At 51.5% G+C, this 21,013-nt stretch overlaps 1 protein-coding gene across 1 annotated transcript in view; it reads right to left on the bottom strand.

The window, feature by feature from the left end:
* OTOP1 (otopetrin 1) overlaps positions 1 to 8,410 on the bottom strand; it is a 36,073-nt gene extending 27,663 nt beyond the window's left edge. Inside the window, exon 1 of the mRNA XM_055325967.1 lies at positions 7,981 to 8,410. Coding sequence (XP_055181942.1) covers positions 7,981 to 8,410 — 430 coding nt within the window. The remainder of the gene's footprint in view (positions 1 to 7,980) is intronic.
* Positions 8,411 to 21,013: the final 12,603 nt, after the last annotated feature.

The raw sequence follows: 21,013 nt of genomic DNA, 5'->3' as shown, positions 1-21,013 counted from the left end.
GCACTGGAGACATAAAAAGTACAATAAAATGAAGTGTCTGTCCTTGGTGAGTTTAAAATTCTAGTGGGGAAGACAGAGAATCTGCAAATAAATAGTAACCACAGAAGAAGTGTCAGGAAGCACTAAGCGCATGAAGAAAAGTAAATCAGAAAGAAGATTAAAGTCAATGATGGGTAGTCAGGAAGAACTGTCTTAGAAGGTGACAGCTGAACAGAGAGCAGAGGAGGGGGGAAATGTCGTCCACACAACTCACCTGACAAAGTCATTAGCCAAACAGCCAATGAACCGGGGAAGAGTCCTCACAATGGGGGAAGATGAAGAGGAGAAGGACAGTGGTGAACAATAAACTTAGCATCAGACTGGAGAGGATGATGCATTATAATGGAAGGAGGGAGGGAAGGTTTAAAATGACAGGATGGGTGGGTGGATGGGTGGGTGGCTGAATAGTTCAGTAAATAGATAAATAAATCAATAGGAATGAAGACAGGATAAGAGAAATTAAATTCAAATGGATGAAGATAAACCCACTGGAAGGGCCCTCAGTGTAGGATTTCTTCTGGGGAATAAATAAGAATGGAGTAATATGCATCTGATTGTGGGAATGAAGAGAGGAAAGATAGTCATTAATTTAGTAGAAAGACACAATAAAATGTTCAAGCACTCCAAAGAGCAAATGTGTGCAAAAGGAAAATGGGGGGACAATATGTAAAAGAAATCATTATAATCATCATAAAGAAAAATGGGAACAAAGTCAAGTATGTAAATCCTACCAGTGAATGAGTATGATCTAAATCTCCCATTAATTAATCAACAAGTTGGGGGACCAGGGGTGCTCAGTCAGTTAGGCCTTCTGCCTTTGGCTCAGGTCATGATCTCAGGGTCCTGGGATCGAGCCCCTCGTCAGGCTCCCTGCTCCTCCCCCCTGGCTCGTGCACACACCCTCTCTCTCTCAAATAAATAAATAATATATTTAAAAGATAGTCAACAAAAAAAAATAAAAAATAAAAAATAAAAGATAGTCAACAAAGATGGGAATATTGAATAAAAACAAAACCTAGCTCTTTTATGGATCACGCTTTTCACTTAGTGGCAACGGCAGAAAATCAAAGTATGGACAAAGAGGCAACCTGAAGGGGAAGCAGGAATAGCACTATTGATGTCAGACCATCTGAAATTTAAGTAAAATGGAGTAAATAGGATAAAGAATCCCTTCACCTTTATCATCACACATGAAAAAGAAGACATAATGTATGAGGAAGACACAATAGTCCCTTGTGTGCCAAATAAAATAGTTTTACCCTTGTATATTTACCTACTTTATTTTTTTAAGATTTATTTATTTGAAAGAGAGAGAGAGAGGAGGGAGATATCATGCACTCAAGTAGGAGAGGGGCAGAGGGAGAGAGAGAGAGAGAGAGAGAGAATGTCAAGCAGACTCCCTGCTGAGCATGGAGCCCAAAGCACGGCTCTCGATCCCACAATCCTGAGATCACGACCTGAGCTGAAATCAAGAGTTGGACACTTAACTGACCGAGCCACCCAGGCACCCCTTCCATGCTACATTAAAGAGATAAAATGGGAAGTTCTAGAACTAGACAGATTTGATAGAATGAAACATAAGGCAGGGCACAGAAGTATGAAGTCACACAGCCAATAAAGTTGGTTTTATAATATCCCTTTGTACACCTCAAAAAGAGAATATATAATTTTGGAAGTCAATGGAATATTGACAAAAACTGAGTAAGCTATAAGAAGACAGTAAGGCTGTAGTGGTAGGAGCTCACTGCCTGGCTTCAGACACTGTTTTCTATCAATTATTAGTTGATGATTTCAGGCAATCACTTAACTTCTCTGAGACTCGGTTTCCTCATCTGTAAAATAATAAGACTGCCTCTCTCATAGGGATGCAGAAGAGATTAAATGAGTCACTACATGAAAGGCACCTAGAACAGTGCCTCACACGTAGAAATTCTCTATACAGATGCTATCATCATCATCATCATCATCATGACAGTCAACCACAAAGAAAAACTTAATGAATTAGAACCATTTAGAAAGTTTCCCAGCCACATAACTTGAGACTAATCCTGTAAGGTCTAGTGTCGGCAGAGGGAGACCCCTCTTCTGTCTTAAGCACCCAAATCCCCCCTACAAGTCTGGAATCTTGAACCGTATGGTCTTGGAGGTAGACATTTCCACAAAGTCAGTGTACAATCCCCCTCTTATGCAAGAATGCTTCCCAGTGCATCATGACTAGTGGCCAACAGGTCTGTATCCAGACATGCCCAGGGCTGGGAGGCTCACCATCTCTCAGAGAACACCCTTCCATCACCTGCTGGAGCTTATATTAGAATGTTCTTCCTTACGCTGGACTGCAGTCAGCCTTCTGGAACTGCCATTCTCTTCCCTGGAGATTTTGTCATTATTCTCTCATCCGTCCGTCCATCCATGCCTTCCCTTGATGATTCAGTAAATGCCAGCTGGCACTTGTTACTTGTTAGGCACTGTGCCGGGAGCTCAGGATATAAGGGGGGCACATTCAGACAGGGGCTCTACCTCCAAGAGCCCACAGTCTGGCAGCCGATGAAGTGAATAACACAATATCCTGCTTGATTAGTGTTAAGAAGAAAATGTAGGGTGCTAGGAGAACATAAAGCCTGGGAGCCACACCTGGTCTGAAAGGATAGGGAGAGGCTTCCCTAAATCCCTAAAGAAGTGGTTCTGTTTTCTGGAAACCAAAGGATGGTCTGGGGCTCACAGGAGTGAAGCTGCCTCATTTTCTACCCTGCTACTCCTCTTTCCTCTGGACTCAACAGCCTTTCCTTCCTGGGGTCACCCTTCTGTGGATGCCCATGTGATGCTCAAAGGGGGCCAAGGCACCCCATGTGCAGTCTGACTTCCTTTCCAAAGAATGCTAAACCAGCCTCAGCTTTTGGGGTAGCCCCATTATCTTACTGATGCTGAAATCCTGACATTATGTTTCTATTTTCTATTAGACAAAAAAAAAAATCTCATCAAAAAAATATATCTGTAAGAAAATGCATGCTGTTAGGAAGAGTCCCTCATAGTGACCCCAGGTGGGGTCTTGGGGATCACTACTCTCTTTCCTGAGGGAAGTGCTCAAAAACCCTGAATGTTGATATGTTCCAGAACTTCACTGGGCGTCACTGTCATGCTCAATTCATGTACTCAGTATATTCTTTTTTCATTTTTTAATGATTTTCAAGGGTTTTTTTTCTGGACCCCAGAAAAAACAAAAGTCCTCTGAGGACCCTCCCCTAAGTCCCCAAGCCTGTACCCCCAGGCTACTCTTCTGCCCCAACCCATCCCCTGCACTTGCACATCAGAATGCTGAATCATTTATCTCACAATAAGACATTTCTCTGACTATGAGCCAGAGGCTTCTAAGCATTTTATATATATAACTCAACTGAGTCTCTTAACAACCCTATGTGATAGGTGGTATCATCAGCCCCATTTTACAGACAAGAAAACTGAGGCAGAAGTAGAGCCTCGTGCTCGGGGTAAGGGCATGCTCTTAGCCATCATGCTCTGCAGCCGTCACTGTCTGCATCATCCTCGCCCTCCCCCGCACCCCTCCATGCAGGGCCATGCCTGATTGTCCTGCCGTCCCCAGAGCCCCGCCAGTACTGGGAGCTCAGTCCAGGCTGCCAAGCAAAACCGGATCGACATTTCGGCCCAACCACCACCAAAGTGTCCATGTTGTGCACTTGGCTCCTTTCTCTGTTGCTCTCTGCACGTTCCCAAGATCCTTCCGCTCAATGAAGAAAGCAAAAAAGAAGTAGACTTTTTCCTTCCCTGACACCTGTTGCGATCATGCCATCCACCCTGAAGCAAGGAGCTCATCCCTCTTCTCTTTCTCACTGTTTGAACATTTCCAGTGATGGGGAGCTCAGCCCTCCTCCTGAAACCTAGCTTCCTGGGCTGGTAAATGGGGCTCATGGCACCCACCTCAAGAGTAAGTGTGAAGTTGAAAACATGTGGTATTAAAGCTCGTCACAGAGATGACAGATTGCATGATTCCATCCAGAAGAAATGTCTGGACTGGGCAAACCTACAGACAGGAAGTGGACCCGTGATCGCCTAGGGCCAGGGTGGACTTAGAGGTATAGGGGATGACAGCTAAAGGGTACAGGGTGGTACCGTACCCTTTTCGAGATGGTAAAGTGTTCTCCAATTGACTACGGGGGTGGCTGCACCTACGTGTGGATATACCACAAACCACTGACTCCTGCACTTCAAGTGAGGGAACTGCAGAGCATGTGGACCTTATCTCAATAAAGCGAAAGAAATCTCTGGGACACACTCTTGCAATCCCTGTGGCAGAGGCAAAAGCCCCAAGAAACAAAGAGTGTGTGCGAGAGGCTCTGGCTGCAGGAGAATGAGGCTGTGAAATTCAGGTGAACACGCCTCCAGAGGAGGGAGAGCCAGGTGAAGCCCAGACCAGGGCTCACGAGCTTGCACCTGCCCCAAAGTCAACAGGGTGGGCTGGGATCCAATGGGACCCACCAGATAGCCCCTCCTCCGACCAGGTGCTACCCCGTGACAGCATCCAGGATTCTGGAATCCTGGTATCATCCCTGGTGGTTTCTCAGGAGTTCTGGCTACACTTTCAGACCGTGGGCCCCCTGGGTGCCCAGACTGTCGCATCTTTACGTCCTGTAGCCTCTGCCCCAACTCTCATCCCTTTTTGTTGCTCTCTGCCACCATCCCCCATGGTACCCTCCCCCTCGTGCTCACACGCACACCAATCTCTTTTATTGACCTTCACTTACTCACAGGTGGGGACAGGCTGTTTCCCAAACCATGCTCATGTTCCCGACCTTTATGTCGACAGCCTGTATAGCCACCACCCCGAGGCTGGCCTTTCGTAACAGCTCACCTCTGTGCCTTTACTTCCCGTCCCTTAAGGAACAATGAGCAGCCCATACCCAGGGGTGGCAGGCTAGACAAAGATGTATCATATACATGGGTGCATCTCATTCTAAGAAAAAGGTATTATGCAAAAATCTGATCTAATAAAAGGAATACATTTGGGAGTGATTAATCACAAGCACTTAAAAAAGAATCGCTGTGACAAATAATTGAGACAATGCTTCTGACATACCTGCATTCCGAACTCACTCAATAAACACAGCTATTATTCCTATTGGCGTTATTCCCATAATTTCGTGTTACTAACACTTCTCTGGACTTGAGAAAGAACAGTAACAATAACAAGATCCTACACTGGTAGGGAAGCCACTGTAGTCTTTTAAAGGGACTAGAAACAGAAGAGAAACAGGACCCTGGACATTCACCGGATGAACCAGCTATTTGCTGGGCTTGCATGTCACTGCTCACACTGGGCTGGCATGAGATCCAGGCTGCTGTCATTCCTTGCAGAAAAAAAAAAAATCAATCTCTTTCCTTAGCAAACAGAGGAGCTGGATGAATAATCCATCATTTCTACTAAATATTTCAATAGGTCCATATTTTTTATTCCAAAGGAAGTGTTCACTTTCTCACACCCAGTATGCAGACCAGAAACTTTTCTCCTCAAACAAATCTCTCACAGCCTTTACCAAGACCCAAAAACTTTCTCCGGAAAATGTGAATGTCCTGAATCCCACAGCCTGGCTCTTTCTCGGCACCCCAGACTTCCAAAGCTGCCGCAGAAGCCAGGGCAGAGCTAAGTCAAACCTGTCTTTCCAGCTATGATTCCAAGGAAAACCTCAGTCCTGACTGGGGCCAAGGCACTTCCCTTGGCACCCCAAAATTCTTTCCTTTCAGGACAATTAGCCTCTGGCTTCTTTGATTAACTCTCAGCTCATTTACAGGGATCATAGTGCCTTGCAAACTGCATTCACTTGATGCAGCTCTTCCAACCCTTTCCTGAAAAGCAACTGGGAGTCTCATTTTACTGATGAGGAAGCAGGGAACTCAGAAGGTGAAGGTCCTAGAGCTGGAACATGGAGTCAAGCCTTCCAGGCCAGCACTATTTCCATTTTCCACATACCTCATCTGAATGGTTATCAGGATTATCTAAAGAGCCATCATGTACTCAACACCTACTACCTGCTCTCTCTCTATTGCCACATTTATTCTATCACTTCTTGGTGTCCTATAGACCTCTCAAAAGTAACATGCCCAGAGCAGAAACTTGATTCTGCATCCCCACCCCCACTCCTCCCTCTGTCTTCTTAACCTTGGAAAATGGCACCAGCACTCACCCACTGACTCGGATGCCAATGCTTGAAGTCTTCCTGGAGAGAGGGAGAGAGAAGGGAAGAGCAGGGAAGGGAAGGGTGGAGGAGGGAAGGGGCAAGGACAGAGGGAGGAGGGAAGGGGAGGAGCGAAGGAGAAAGGAACAAAAGGAGGAAGAGGGAGGAAGGAGGAAGGGAAGAAGGATGGAGGAGGAAGGAAGGGAGGGAGGGACAGAGAAAGGATCCCCCCACTAGAGGAAAGCATAGGTCAAAAGCCTGTGTGTGTATTTTTCAGTCTGTGTAAATCAATATTTTCAAAACAACATTTCAAGCCTATTTGTTTATGTGATATGGCGCTGAATTCCCCACCATTCAGTCACAAAACCATGAGTCTTCCTAAAACAACCATTTTCAGAACAGGAATCTGGGCCAGCCTGGAGCTGTGTCTAGTTTTTCCAAAGGCAAGATGAGCTAGACACAGTCCCTGACCCTAAGAAGCTTCAAATTTCAAATCTCATCCAGGTGACAAGGCTCACATCCAACTAGTCATAACACAAGGTGAAAGTTGGCAAGAAGCAAAACTCTCTCTGCAGAGAGGTGTGGTACCCAGGGCAGAGGGGAGGAGTGGTTCCTGCCGGGTGGGGTGGAGAAGATGGCACTGCCGTCACACCTTTGAAGGGATGTGGGTGGCGAGGAACGCATGTGTGCCGGGCGCCCAGCCTGCACCCGGGCAGCAGTCACTGGTCCTACCAAGTGTGGGATTCCCATTCTCCACCTGGTGAAACTCAGAGTGGCCGGATTAAGTCACTGCCCAAGGTCACACAAAGACCAGGGAAGCCACACTCTATAAGGGAGATAGAAATTCAGACCTGTAGACCATTCAGGTAGAGACGGGAGATGTGTCTGGTCCACAGGGAGTGAGATGTACCCCTCCTCTCCCAGACAGGGGCTTTCTCCACGCATACTTCCTCCTCCCTCCTCTTCCTCCCTCCTCCCTTCACCCTCCACCCTCCTCCCCTTGACTCCAGCACTGTCTGCCTCCCTCTTAAGAGCAGAAGCTCCATGAGGAGGGGCAACCTTCCTATCTTGACAATGTTTCAGTCTGCTGGGAGTCCATAGCAAGTGCTTCCACCCTGCACCCCAATATTTATCACTTATCCATGACTCTGTCGGACCAGACTGCATGCTCTTGCGTGCTGTTAGCATCTACTCTACCCCAGACCCTGCCGTGGCTCTAGGAATGAGAGAGGGGCATCACAGAGCACCCCCCAGGGTGCTGAGGGGTGGAGGAGTGTGGTCAGAACCACAAACAGCAGGGGGAATCAGAAAAGCATCACTGGGGTTGGCTGGGGGGGGGAACCCCGTGAGGCCTGAGCCCTGCCTTGGAAAGCAAGGCAAGGGGGAAAGCACTGCAGGGAGGAGGGAAGAGAGTATGCAAAGCTATGGAGATGGGAGAACTTGCGTGGGAACTAGAACCTTTCAGACTGGAGCACAGGATGAGGGCAAGGGAAGGATCAAACTAGAGGCCCTCTGGGGACTGATTCTCGAGGGCCGGGAACGCCAGGATAGGGAGGGCCCCCCCCCCCAGGGGTCGGTGGAACCTCGGCAGGAAGTTCAGCCAAGGAGAGAGGCGAACAGGTGCAGCTGTGTGGCTCCCAGGATGAAATGCGCGACGGGAGGAGGCTGCTGCAGCAAACCAGGCTTAACAAAGAAAAAGAGAGAAGGAAGGGAGGAGGGGCGAGCCAGAAAGGCGTCGGGGCCGGGGGACACTCACCGCGGAGCCAGCGCGCGCCGGCGTGCGAGTCCTTGGGGCGGATGAGGCGGCGGTGCGCGGCGCTGCGGCGCACGTACCACAGCATCCAGAGCAGCTGCAGCAGCATGAGCGCCGTGAGCAGGCACAGCAGGTGGCTCTTGCCCACGCCCGAGGCGTGCACCGCCCAGGCCAGCAGGAGCAGCAGCCCCGCCACGAACACGATGAGCCCGTACTGGCTGCTCAGCGCCTCGGCCAGCTTCTGCGGGACGCCGGCCCGGACCGCGCCCCGCCGCCCGCGCGGGGGCTCCGGGGGCTCCGGGGACTCCGGGCACCCCGCGGACCCCCGGGCCGGGAGGCGGGGCGATGGGCGGGTCGCGGGCCCCGCAGACACCCTGGCCGGGGCGCTCCGAGCCGCCCGGGGAGAGGGCGGCGGCCCCTGGCCCTCGGGCATCGTGGAGTGACCCGCGCGGGGTCTGGGTCCGGGAGCGGCTGCCCGGCCCCGGCCCCGCCCCGCCCCCGCCCCGATCCCCTCCCCTGCGGCACCTGCGCTCCCCGCTTCTGCCCCTCCGCCCTCCGTCCAGGTGCGCACCCGGCCCCCGTACCCGGGCTGCCCCCCGCTTCTTCCCCGAGCTCCAGAAAGCGCGCCGCGCACTTCCCCCGACCCCGCGAAGGCCCCGGGGGTCGCGCTCCCGCCCGCCCCGCGGTCCACGCGGGCCTCCCCGCCCCCCGCGCCCGGGACCCAGGCCAGCGCCCCTCCCCCGACCACGGCCTCGGCTCGTACTCCGGGCCCCCCGGGTCCGCGGCGCCCACCCGGCCCGCCCGCCCGCCCGGCCCTGCCCTGGCTTCGGGGAACTCTGGCTGGCGGCTCCCGGGGCGGGGTGCGGGGCGAGGGGTCACCCTGAGCCGCGGGGGGCGGGGCTGCGGTCCAGCGGGGCGCCCGGGGGGTCCGCAGGTGCGAGCCCTGCTCAAGCTGCCCCGGGGCGCTGCGTCGCGCACCCCCGAGGTCTAGGGGAGCCTGAGAGCGCCCGCGAGGGAATCCTGCCCGCCGGCCTCCACCCTGCGCATTTCCGCGGTGTGTTTCATCTGTGCGGGTCTCTCTGGGTCTGGCTGGCTGGCTTCGGGGTGTGTCTGCTTAGGGCAGGGAGGGGAAGGTGTCACAGCGCTCGTCCCTGCACCCATGAAAAGGAGGAGGGGGTGTCTTGGTGATTGTGTCTGTGTCTGTCCATCTAGTGTACCCGTGTGTCTGCCAGGAGATGCCCAGATGGGGACAAGACAGGAGCCGCTTCCCAATAAAACAGATCGCCCCTCCCTCTTCTGAGAGAACCAGGAGCTGCTTCTGCACCGAGCAGCGCTGGGAGTGGGGGCTGCCAGGCGCCCCTGGAACCGTGGAGGCCAGAGCACCTCCCTCTGCACCCCACCCCTACCCCCAGCCTATCTGAAGCTGAGTGAGTCTGCCAGGGTGTCCCATTCAGATGCAGCTGAAGAGGAGATTCCCTCCCCCAGAGGTTTCTGCGAAGGAACAATCCTGAGGGCGCACTTGGCTGAGACCAGGGGAAGGAGCCAGGAAATTGGTGGGGGAGCCTCTTGGGGGACTGCAGCCTGGAAGAAGCTCAGGCGGGCCTCTTGGGTGAGCCCCCTGTGCAGTAACAGAGGCCTCCTCACCCAGGAGACACCGCCTCTCCCTCTTGGTTTAACGCTCTGCCCTTACTGTCCTGAAATTAATTTTTGGATGACGAGACTCACGTTTTCATGTTGCAGTGGGTCTAATAAGTTACATCCTGGTTCTGACTGTCAGAGGGTCCTGCCTGCGGTGGGGGGGGGGGGTGGAGAGGGGAACCCTGGGCCAGGAGGGAGTCAACCTGGGAGCCCTGTGTTGCCTCCATTCATTTTTTTTTTTTTTGCCATTTATTCATTAACTTAAGGAAGTCAACACTTATTTATCCAACGCTGGATCATTTGCCCAGCTCTGTTCTGGGTGCTGGGGTTCAGCTATGAAAGACTGCCCTCAAGGAGCCAGCGTGCTGACAGAGACGTGCTGAAGAGACAAGTGTTTACCAAGAGCTCCCTGGGAAGCTAGAGAGCATCAAATATGAGACTCAACTCTGCCTTCTAGGAAACATGGCCCAGCGGGGGGGGACTGGAGGGAGCAGCCCCCCTGGGAGCAGGGCTGTCTGGAGGGAAGGGGTGGATGAGCCTGGATTTTGCCAGAAGGGTGATAGATTCCCAGGGGTGGCAGTACCTGCACAGTCTTTACACCTAGCAGTCGGAACTGGCCGGGAGACCGAGGGCAGGGCAGCAGAGGGTGGCTGATCCAGAGAGAGGGTGGAACATGTGCACAGAGATGAGTGTGAAAGGCAGGGAACCTGTTGATTGTTATGAAACTTAAGAGTGTCTTTCAGCTGGGTTTCCCCAGACCCAAGCCAGGTGGATGCTCAGTAAATAAACCACAGAGTTAATGAAAGTGCATATGGATGGCCGCTGCGTGAAGAAGCAAGCCGGCTGTGGGTCTCGCCAGATCAGCAGGGTGTGCAGTCAGCGCTGCATCCGCCCCACTGTGCTCTGTCCCATTCCTTTGCTTCAGATTCCCCCTTAGATCATGTTGTTCATTCCCTGGAATATGTATACATCTGTGGCCGCTCTCTCCCGCTGTAATGGAAGCTCTATGGGAAGGACATTGCCTGTCTTGTCCACGGCTCTAGCTCCAGACATAGAACAGTGGTGACCAGCACATCATGAGTGCTCATTAAATATGTGTTGAATGTGTCCCCTCAAAATATGTCAAAGTCCTAGCCCCCAATACCTGTGAACGTGAACTTATTTGGAAATGATCGAGTTGAGGCCAGTAGGGTGGGCCCTAATCCCATACAACCGTGTCCTTACAAAACGGGGAAATTGAAGACAGACACAAAATAGAAGGAGATGACGTGAAGACTCAGAAAGGGTGCCATCTACAAGCCGAGGAACAGCAGAGGCCACCAGAAGCTAGGAGAGAGGCCTGGAACAGACATCTTGATCTTACACCTCAGGTCTCAAGGATTTTTTTTTTTTTATTCATAGAGACACAGAGAGAGGGAGAGAGGCAAAGACACAGGCAGAGGGAGAAGCAGGCTCCATGCAGAGAGCCTGACGTGGGACTCGATCCAGGGTCTCCAGGATCACACCCTGGGCTGCAGGCGGCGCTAAACCGCTGCGCCACCAGGGCTGCCCGTCTCAAGGATTTTGAGACAATACATCTGTGTTGTTCAAGCCATCCAGTTGGTGGTCTTTGTTATGGCAGCCCCAGGAAGCTAAGACATCTGACTTCTTCCTTCCGGGGTCCCCCGTGGGCTTGTCCAGCTCTGCATCCCTCTATCCCCCCTGCTATAGATTATTATTAACTGCCTTTCCAATGCTGAGCTTCCAACAGGCAAGAACCATGTCTGATCCTTTCTGCCTTCTAGCATCTGGCCTGATTTTTATCATACATTGAAAAACGTGTAGTGATGCTTCCCAGGTATGAGGCCGGGCCTGGGGACAATAAGGTGAGGCCCATAGTTTGTGCCAAATGCCACGGGACCCTGGGAGGAAGAAACAGAGAAAGAAGGAGGGAGAGCTTAGTGCCTGGCAGATGGCAAGGACTCCATGAATGCCCCAGGCTCCCATAAAATCCACTTTTGCTTGTTTTTCAATTTTACAATGCACATCACTTCATGATCTCTTTGTCATAAATCAGTTCGTGTCAACATGGATTTGTAGGGAAAGGCACTATCAAAGAGTAGGTAGGTAGTGAGTTCTAAACCAGGCTGCGAGGTTTGATCCCTGACTCCATTATTTCCTGCTTGTGACCCTGGACCAGTTACTAAACTCATGGGTTCAAATCCTCATCTGTAAAGTGAAGCTCTTCATAGTCACCATTCTTCAGAGTTCTATGAGGACAGTACAGGCTGATACGCGGGCAGTACCTTGGAAGGTGCCTGCCGAATACAATGCACCTAAGACACGTTATTTACTGAGCACCTACGAGATGCAGGACATGGAGCTGAGGCTGAGTGGAGAGGTGGCTGGCTGGCCATCAAACATGTGCTCCCCTTCCAAGGTGTGGAACTGTCCCTGGGAAGTGGCTGTCCAGCTAGGGACTCTGATTCCCAGTGTCCCTGCATCTAGACGGAGGCAGGGGACTAAGTTCTGGTCGGTGGATTACAGGCAGAAGTGATGACACCAACTCCCAGAGCACCGTTGGGAACTTGATGCTAAAGATGGCAGATTCTGGGGGCGCCTGCGGGGCTCAGAAGGTTAACCATCTGCCTTCAGCTCAGGTTGTGATCCCGGGGTCCTGAGATCGAGCCCCACATTGGGATCCTGCTCAGCGTGGAGTCTGCTTCTCCCTCTCCCTCTGCCTGCCAAACCCTGCTCAGTCTCTGGCTCCCCCCACCCTCTTTCTGTCAAATAAATAAATAAAATCTGTAAAACATAAACCAAACAGGTGGCAGAGTCTGTCAGCCTGAGCCCCCCAGTGGTGAGGTGGTGAAGTGGACGCTCCCTGCAGAAGCCAGGCCTCCCTGTGAGAAGTGAACTTCTGTTGTGCTCAGCCCCCATAATTACACAGCTCAGCTGTCGCTGCAGCCAGCACTGCCTTTACTCCTTTAGAACACAGAGAAAAATAACATGCACCCCCCCATCTGAAAGTCAAGTGGGGCTCCCTTTTCTGTGCTACATCTATTCCTTTTGAGAAGCAACAAAATATAAGTTTCTGGACACATAAGAGAGAGCCCGAAGTCTGTCCCCTTTCCTCTCTACTCAAGACAATCCTCAAGATTGAGAGATTTACTCATCTTTCTCCCTTCCACTGATGTAAGTTGTTCAGAGGTCTGAGCCCCACGCGACCCTGTTTCTTACGGCTGCCCCAGCTCAAGGGGTGGACAGACATGGGGCATGAGAAACGGTGAGCTCAGATGGCCTCCGGGCCCCCAGCTTTGGCCTCCTTCAGAGCATGTTACTCCCACCCACAGCCCATTGATCACATGTCATCTCAGTGAAGGACCAGGCAACTGCCGTCTAGGGACATCAGTGCCACTTGAATGGTGGTGAGACATGGACTACCCAGAGGGGCAGAGGCCAGCTGGGAATGCTTAATTAGCTGCCACAAACAACACGAGCAACAGGACCCAGGGCCAAGTGGAAGATTTTGCTCCCAGTTCCCTTCGGTGGTGGCTATATAATCCCAGAGTTTCTAAGAATAAAAGAGGTGAGCTGTGTTAATTACTTTTCTAGGGTGGCTACAATGAAGGACCACCAATTCGATGGCTTAAAACAACAGAAATGTATTATCTCATAGCTCTGCAGCCTGGAGGTTGGAAATCAAGGTGTCACCAGAGACACATTCCCCCTGAGGGACCTAGGGGAGGATCCTCCCTTGTCTCTTCTAGTTTCTGGTGGCTGTTCCTCATCCACCTGATCATGTTCCAGCTGCATGATCGAATCTCTGTGGCTGTCATTGTCACACGGCCAACTTCCCTCTGGGTCTGTCTCTCTCCTCTTTGTATGAACACCAGTCATATTGGATTAAGGGCCAACCCTACTCTACTATGACCTCATCTTAACTTACGTTGTTATTACATCTGCAAATAAGGTCACTTTCACAGGTACCAGTGGTTAGGACTTCAGCACATCTGTGGGGGCGGGGGGCACAATGCAACCCATGAGAGGCAGCCTATAAAAGCGTTATTTGATCTAAATAACTGGAAAATCTCTAGGTAGGGTAAACTGAGATCTATCTTGAATCAGTACAAGAGATCGTCAAAAACTCTCACTCGGTGTCCCAAACCTGAGTAGACCTGGAGTTTCAGACGAAGAAGGGGCTGCCTGGATCTCCTTGAGAAAGGCCCTGCAGCATTGCCACAAACATCCTGTGAATCTTCCTCTGAGCCTTCCCCAGAAGGACCCACAGCATTATGGCATGGTGACCATCCCTGAGGAGAGGTCACTACCGCATCTATTTTCTTAACTTTTCCTTTTGAAATAATGTTAGATTTACAGAAGAGTTGCGAAGATAGTAGAGATGTTTTGGTTCACCCTCCACTCAGCTCCCCTCACCTCCTCCGAATAGCTCATACACCATGGGACCTTTGTCAAAACTAAGGAATTAACGTTGATACAGAAGTATTAGCCAAACTACAGTCTTTATTTGAATTGAACTACTTTGCCCACTGATGTCATTTTTTTCTACGTGGATCCTTTGGGAAACACTAGAATGGGCTCTGAATGGATGTTAAGTCTTGGGCATTGGGTGAAGTCCATGGTCGTGAATCGGAAGCAGTGTGGCGTAGAAGACCATGACCATATAAATACCAGCAGAAGCATCATGGGAAGGAAAGGCAAACTCATCCAGGGAGAACAAATCTCCACTCCCTTCATGTTGGAAGGGATCTGATATAATCAAATGTCCACCAGGCAGCTTGGTGGCGGCCTCCGCTGTAGGCAGCAAGTACTATCACAACCTAATCAACTACCCAACTTGGTAGCACATAGCAACCCTTTTGTTGTGCACATGGATCCGTGGGTCAGCATTTGCAGGGGACACAGTGTGGGTTGCTCTTTCCTCTGCTCTACGGTGTCCAGAGCCTTAGCAGGGAAGACAAGAACAGCTGGGAGTGACTTGATGCCCAGGGCTGGAATCCCCAAAGGTTTAATTCACATTCTGGTGCCCAAATGAACCCAAAGGCTGGGCTCAGCTGGGTTCCCACGAGTGTCCTCTTTATGTGGCTTGAACCTCCCGCAGCCTTGCCGCTGGGCTCTGAGGGGAAGCATCCTAGGAGGGGACACCGGGACAGCATGCATTCCAAGAGAACCAGCAGCAGCTGAATGGCCTTCATGACCTAGCCTTAGCAGCCACACGGTGTCATTTCTGGCACACTCTATTGGTGATGTCAGTCATAGGCACATCCAGACTCAGGGGAAGGGAGAAATGACAAAAGTTCCAGAATGCTCTTCAGATCATCACAGCAGAGTCTGCACTCAGCACCAGAGTCAACCGGGTCAGCTGTGGGGAGAGGATTCTGCATAACCAAGCGCTTGCCCCTCCTCTCCCCCGCCCCCAACATGCCCCTTGTACCGGGCCTGTGCAGCAAACACTGGGTGGCTAGGCAGCGGCTGACAGACACGCACAGAACATGCTGTTTCACCCCCTTTTCTGTAGGGGACGCCGTGGGTGAACATTCGTGTGACTCATGCTTCACTCTGGATCCACGCTGAGAAACCCCTCCACGTATTACTCCCCAAACCTCCTTGCCACTAAGTTACCAGTTCTTCATTCCAAGTCACCGACCAGTCAGCCAAACTGGTAGCGCTGAGGTCATGGAGATTTGCACTCTGGACATCTCTCAATCCAGACGAAGTGCCCAACAACATGTACCACTCAGCATTCAGTCCGCTGGGAGGACTTTCCTTCAGCACCCTCCCTTCGGGGTCACCTCTGGGTGGGACTGTGATGCTACAGCTGTCTACGCGGCGGGTTGGTGCCATCACATCATGCAGAATCACCTGTAGACTAAGCCTGAGCCGCTTCCTCCATCCTGAGAAAGGCCCCCATGGGACCACAAGTGTGCTTTAAGGAGAGGAGACAACGCAGCCGGAATTGATCTCAAAGGCCCCTGGGCCACCTGTTTCCAGCCCAGGCCAAGTTCAAGTCACATATGCTCTTTTTCTACTCGGTAATATAGTACTGCTGTGCGTGTCCAACCCTGAGTTTGGTGATCAGATGACATCCGGTTCCTGCCATAGGTAGGTAGGTGTCCATTTCTCAAGAGCTGGTCCTTCCCCTTCAGGCGCTGACTCTGGTGGGTGAGCTTTCCCAGACTGAGGAGTCAGCCCTCAGCCCAGATACTCTGCCCACGACGAAGTCCTGAGCCTGGTCCTGTAGCTCCAGGAGGTAAAGATTTCTTTAAACCCTCCTGAGAAGACCCCCTGCCTCTTGTTATTTGGAAATGGTTCTAGGGGAAGCACCTCAAGCTCAGACCAAAGGGGACAGCCAGTGCAAAATGAAGAGTACGCAGATCCCACACTTCTTCTGGGCAGGGGACAGGCAGAGAAAAGTTGCTGAATCCCAAACTGTTTTCTTACAGAAAAAGGTGACACAGGGGTGAGGGTAGAAGAGAGCCCAGAGGGTAGAGCCTGAAGCTTTGACACAGTCCCAGGAAGCAGCACTGGCTCCTAATCATAAGAGGGTGATATGCGCCCAGCTGGATTTCAGATTTCTGTGGACCAGCGACTGTGTGCCTTGCTCGCCACTTTTTGAAGTGGGAATGCCCTAGTGGGTGTCCTATGCCTGCCTCACCACTGTATGTCCCGTGTGTAACTGGCCGGTCACTTGCCGGTCACTCCCCTGCTCCCGAGCAACCACACCTGCACGCACCTGTATTGATTTAGACGATGTGATCCTGGAGCCCAAGTCTGTGCCTGGTGCTGTCATGAGATGAGGCTTCCCGGGATGGCTGGCTTTTGCGTGGGGGAGGAATGCAGAGAATTTGTAGCCAGAGACTGGCAATTTTATTTTTTCAAGATTTTATTTATTCATGAGAGACATACACAGAGAGAGAAGTAGAGACACAAGTAGAGAGAGAAGCAGGCCCCCTGCAGGGACCCTGATGTGGGACTCAATTCTAGGACCCCAGGATCATGACCTGAGCCAAATGCAGAAATTCAGCCACTGAGCCACCCAGGTGTCCCAAGATGGGTAATTTTAAAGTTTTTTCTTTTTAAGATTCTATTTATTTATTCATGAGAGACACACAGAGAGAGGCAGAGACACAGGCAGAGGGAGAAGCAGGCTCCATGCAGGGAGCCTGATGTGGGACTCGATCCCGGGTCTCCAGGATCACGCCCTGGGCTGAAGGCAGGTGCTCAACCGCTGAGCCACCCAGGTGTCCCCAAGACTGGTAATTTTAAAACACGGCCCACACCTTCCTTGACCCTCCTCCTTTAGGATGGGGGAAACTATGTCCCCTTGGACTTGGAGTCTGTGACTACTTGCAGTTTCTGAGCCCAAGCTTTAAGTGGAAGCTTCCATCTCCTGTCTCTGGGACACAGTGGTGAGCAGAGGGATGCTCCCAAAGAGGTCCACACCCTGCTTCCTGGAAGCTACCAAAAATGCTGCATGATATGACCAGAGGAACGCTAAAGATGAGTTAAGGGCTTTAAAATAGGACGTGTATCTGGGGTTGCCCAGGTGAGCCTGGTGTAATCACAGCGGCCCTTCAGCAGAAGGGGAAGGTGGAAGAGGAGGTCAGGACGACGGAGGGATGTGAAGCTTTCAGATGGAGGAAGAGCACCATGAAGCAAGAAATGCAGGTGCCTCTAGAAGCTGGGACCGGCCTCACTGACAAGCAGCTCCGAATGGGGAGCTCAGTCCTGGGACTGCAAGGAATTGAGCTCTGCTAACTACCTGAAAGTACAGGAAATAGATTCTCCCCCTGGAACCTCTGGGAAGGACCACAGCCCCGCCCACACCTTGATTTTAGCCCCGTGAGACCCATACCAGACCTCAAACTACAGAACTGTACGACAATCAATTTCTGTTGTTTTTAGCTGCTGTTTGTGGGAATCTGTTACAGCAGCAACTGAAAATTAATACCGAAGCTCCCCTTTGGATCAGAGAGCCTCTGCAGGGGGAAGGTCCTGCTGCCCCATGGGGGGGCCCATGCGGAGAGAAATCGCAGCCAGCGCCCTCACCAGCCCCGAGTGAATCCTCTTGGACGGGGACCGTCCAGCCAGCCAGTCGAGTTGCCCCATGTGGAGTGGAAACGAGCTGTTCCTGCAAATTCCTGTTCGAACTTCAGACTCATGAGCAAAATAACAGTGGTGGTAGTGGTTTTAAGCCCGTGTAGTGTGGTTCGTCACGCAGGTGTAGACAACCAGAACATACAGACGTGTGCGGAGATGAGATGTGCCCCGGGAGTCGCAGGCCTTTAGTACTGGCCACTGTGACAAGGACAAAGGGGTTATGAGAAGAGTCTGGATGGCCTTCGGAGAGACATGGTGCTCAGGTGAGGGAGGGAGCAGCGGGGGAGCAGTGGCTGGACTGCGGGTCACTCCTGCCACTGGGGGCACGTGGGCCAGGTGGGACCCAGACCCTGAGGTCCTTTTAGACTCTTTTTTATTGTAAACACAAGGGAACATTAAATATCCTCCTTTACAAACATATCTCATACTTTTTAAAAGAAGAAGCACAGCTGGAGATTGTGAGCACAGGGAGCCCTTCGATGGCATTGTGCTGCGAGGGAGACCAAAGAAAATGGTCCATAATTGGAGGAGCATGAGGGAACCTGACTCGGGGTGTGCATTCAAAGAAGGGAAACGGGACAACAGATCTGTGTGCACATGGGAATGATGCATCTCAAGGCACCACGGATATGCCCCAAGTGAGGTTTATTAAAAGGTTTGCAAAGGCTGCAGCTAACACGAAAAGCTAGTTGCTCACGCTGCTTGACAGAGCAGCCGCGGAGGCCCCCTTCCACCTGAACGGGGGAAATCGTGGTCCTCCATGTGGGGAGCGGAGTCTGAGACTCAGGGGAGGAGGGCTTCGCAGTCGGCTTAGCGCCAGTCCCTGGCCAGCTCTGCTCTCAACTCCCCACCATGCTCGGCCCAGAACCTGCAACGCTCCACCTTTGGAATCAGACCTCAGTGTGCAAAATACTCCTGCCGCTGTTTCACGGAGTTATTTTTAGGAATTCCATGTTCCTAGAATCCACCAAACTCTTTCCCACCTCAAGGAATATGGAACGGAATCAGTCTTTCAAAAAAAACTGTTTTTAAGTAGAGGGCATTTGGGGCGCCTGGGTGGCTCAGTAGGTGATGCATCTGCCTTCGGCTCAGGTCAGGATCTCAGAGTCCTGGGATCAAGCCCCACGTAGGGCTCCCTGCTCAGCAGGGAGTCTGCCCCTCTCTCTCTCTCTCTCTCTCTCTCTCTCTCTCTTGCTCTGCCCCTCCCCCTGCCAACTTGTGCACATGGCTGCGCTCTAATAGATGGATAAAATCTTTAAACAGAAAAAAAAAAAAACCAAAATCCTCTTTATGTGGACGGCATTTATCCCGACTGGGGCAGCTGTGGACAGCACCGAATCACTCATCACCCAGCCCCAGCCACCCCCCCTAGGCTAGGAGCCCACCTGCAGAGACATGGCTGTTCAGCTCTCCCCAGTCCCTTCCATTGCCTCTCTGGCTAAAGAAACCTTTTTTATGGTGCATAAAACCCAAGGGCCCCGACAGAGCCAGGGTCTTTTTTTTTTTTTTAATTTTTATTTATTTATGATAGTCACACACACACACACACACACAGAGAGGCAGAGACGCAGGCAGAGGGAGAAGCAGGCTCCATGCACCGGGAGCCCGACGTGGGACTCGAATCTGGGTCTCCAGGATCGTGCCCTGGGCCAAAGGTAGGCGCCAAACCGCTGCGCCACCCAGGGATCCCCAGAGCCAGGGTCTTAAATCCTGCTAGTCTCCTAGCAAGGCTTCGATCCCCCAAGCTGGGTCCCAGACATAGATTGTGGGGTTGAGGAGGGGCCGGGGAGGAGTCTCAGTCTGGTTTTTATCCTAGTGAACAGTTAGATTCTATTATCTCTACATTCCCTGCTTGTGCTGAGAAGTCTCTCCCCAAACTCACTGGACCAGGAGAGCTCCTGACCCAGGCCTGACGTTAGGATCACCCGCAGGACCCTTCACACAGAACAGCCTTGCTCACCACCCGAACCACAACCCTTGAGCAGCAGGCCTGGGCAACTAGCGTGCAGGCTGGGAGAAAACTTGGACTTGACACTTGGGATGGTCAGTCAGGGCCATTTTTTCAAAAAAGTTTTTGAAAGATCGTATTTACTGAGCAATAAACAGACTCTGTGCAGAGCTGGACACGGGGCTCTATCTCATGACCCTGAGATCAGGATCTGAGCCCAAAGCAAGAGGCCCATGAAACCAAGAGTCAGAAGCTCAACCGAGCCACTCAGGCGCCCCAAAGAGTCAGGGAATTTTTAAGAGCTTCTATCATATCCCTGGCCTTCATGGCAGAGACTTGCAAGTGTTGATTTACTCTTTACCCTGCAGAGCAGTGCTCTCCCACAGGCTTGTTTAGAAGCACTGTCAGGATGGCCTGATAGCATTTTTATTTATTTAGTAGTTATACTAACAGGCAAAGACCCACAGATAACATAACATGGCAGTTATTTAACAGAAACAGGGACCAGGCATGATCCAGTTTTAAAATTAAACTGTCTCTTTGCAACTAACAGGGTCATCTTACCGTCTTAGTGGGCCACACCACTGGCATTTTGCTGACTGGGTTTTAACAAACTACATACAGAAAATCCCAGCCTTAGATTTTTATCCAAACAGTAGATCTACACTCTGCAATAAAAGATGGGGTTTGGGGTGGGGGTGGGGGATGGAGGGAGGATAGGTGTTTTCTTGCAGACTCTACCCAGATATCAAGTTTGTGGGCTCTGTCCCAGGCCCCTCCAGTGGGTCAGAACCAATACTCTTGTTACCGGGTTCTTGTCTCACTGAGTCAAAGAATGACTCTCATGGACACAAAAAGGGTGAAGTAAAGTGAAAGTTTATTAAGTGGAGGTGAGAACAGAAAGAAAAAGCTCTCTAGAGAGAGGGGTCCCGAGTGAGTTGCCACTGAGGGCTTTTATGGTCAGGGGTGGGTATGAATGTATGTATGTATGTATTTATTTATTTATGATAGTCACAGAGAGAGAGAGAGGCAGAGACACAGGCAGAGGGAGAAGCAGGCTCCATGCACCGGGAGCCCGACGTGGGACTCGATCCCGGGTCTCCAGGATCATGCCCTGGGCCAAAGGCAGGTGCCAAACCGCTGCACCACCCAGGGATCCCTGGTCAGGGTTTTATAGAAAACTGACCAGAGAACTTACATCTTGACATGACCACTGATAGCAGCATGATTACTTCTTTGAATATCTCATCTCTAAGGCTTAAGACAAACGAGGTGGTCTGGTTCTGTCTCCTTATCTCTGGTTTCCTTACCTCAGACATTTCTGGGGATTTTGGGGGAGCTGGATCACTT

The sequence above is a fragment of the Nyctereutes procyonoides genome, unplaced genomic scaffold (assembly GCF_905146905.1).
Source record: "Nyctereutes procyonoides isolate TBG_1078 unplaced genomic scaffold, NYPRO_anot_genome, whole genome shotgun sequence".
NCBI lineage: Eukaryota > Metazoa > Chordata > Mammalia > Carnivora > Canidae > Nyctereutes > Nyctereutes procyonoides.
The sequence above is the reverse complement of the archived record's forward strand: the minus strand, read 5'-3'. Positions and strand labels throughout refer to the sequence as shown.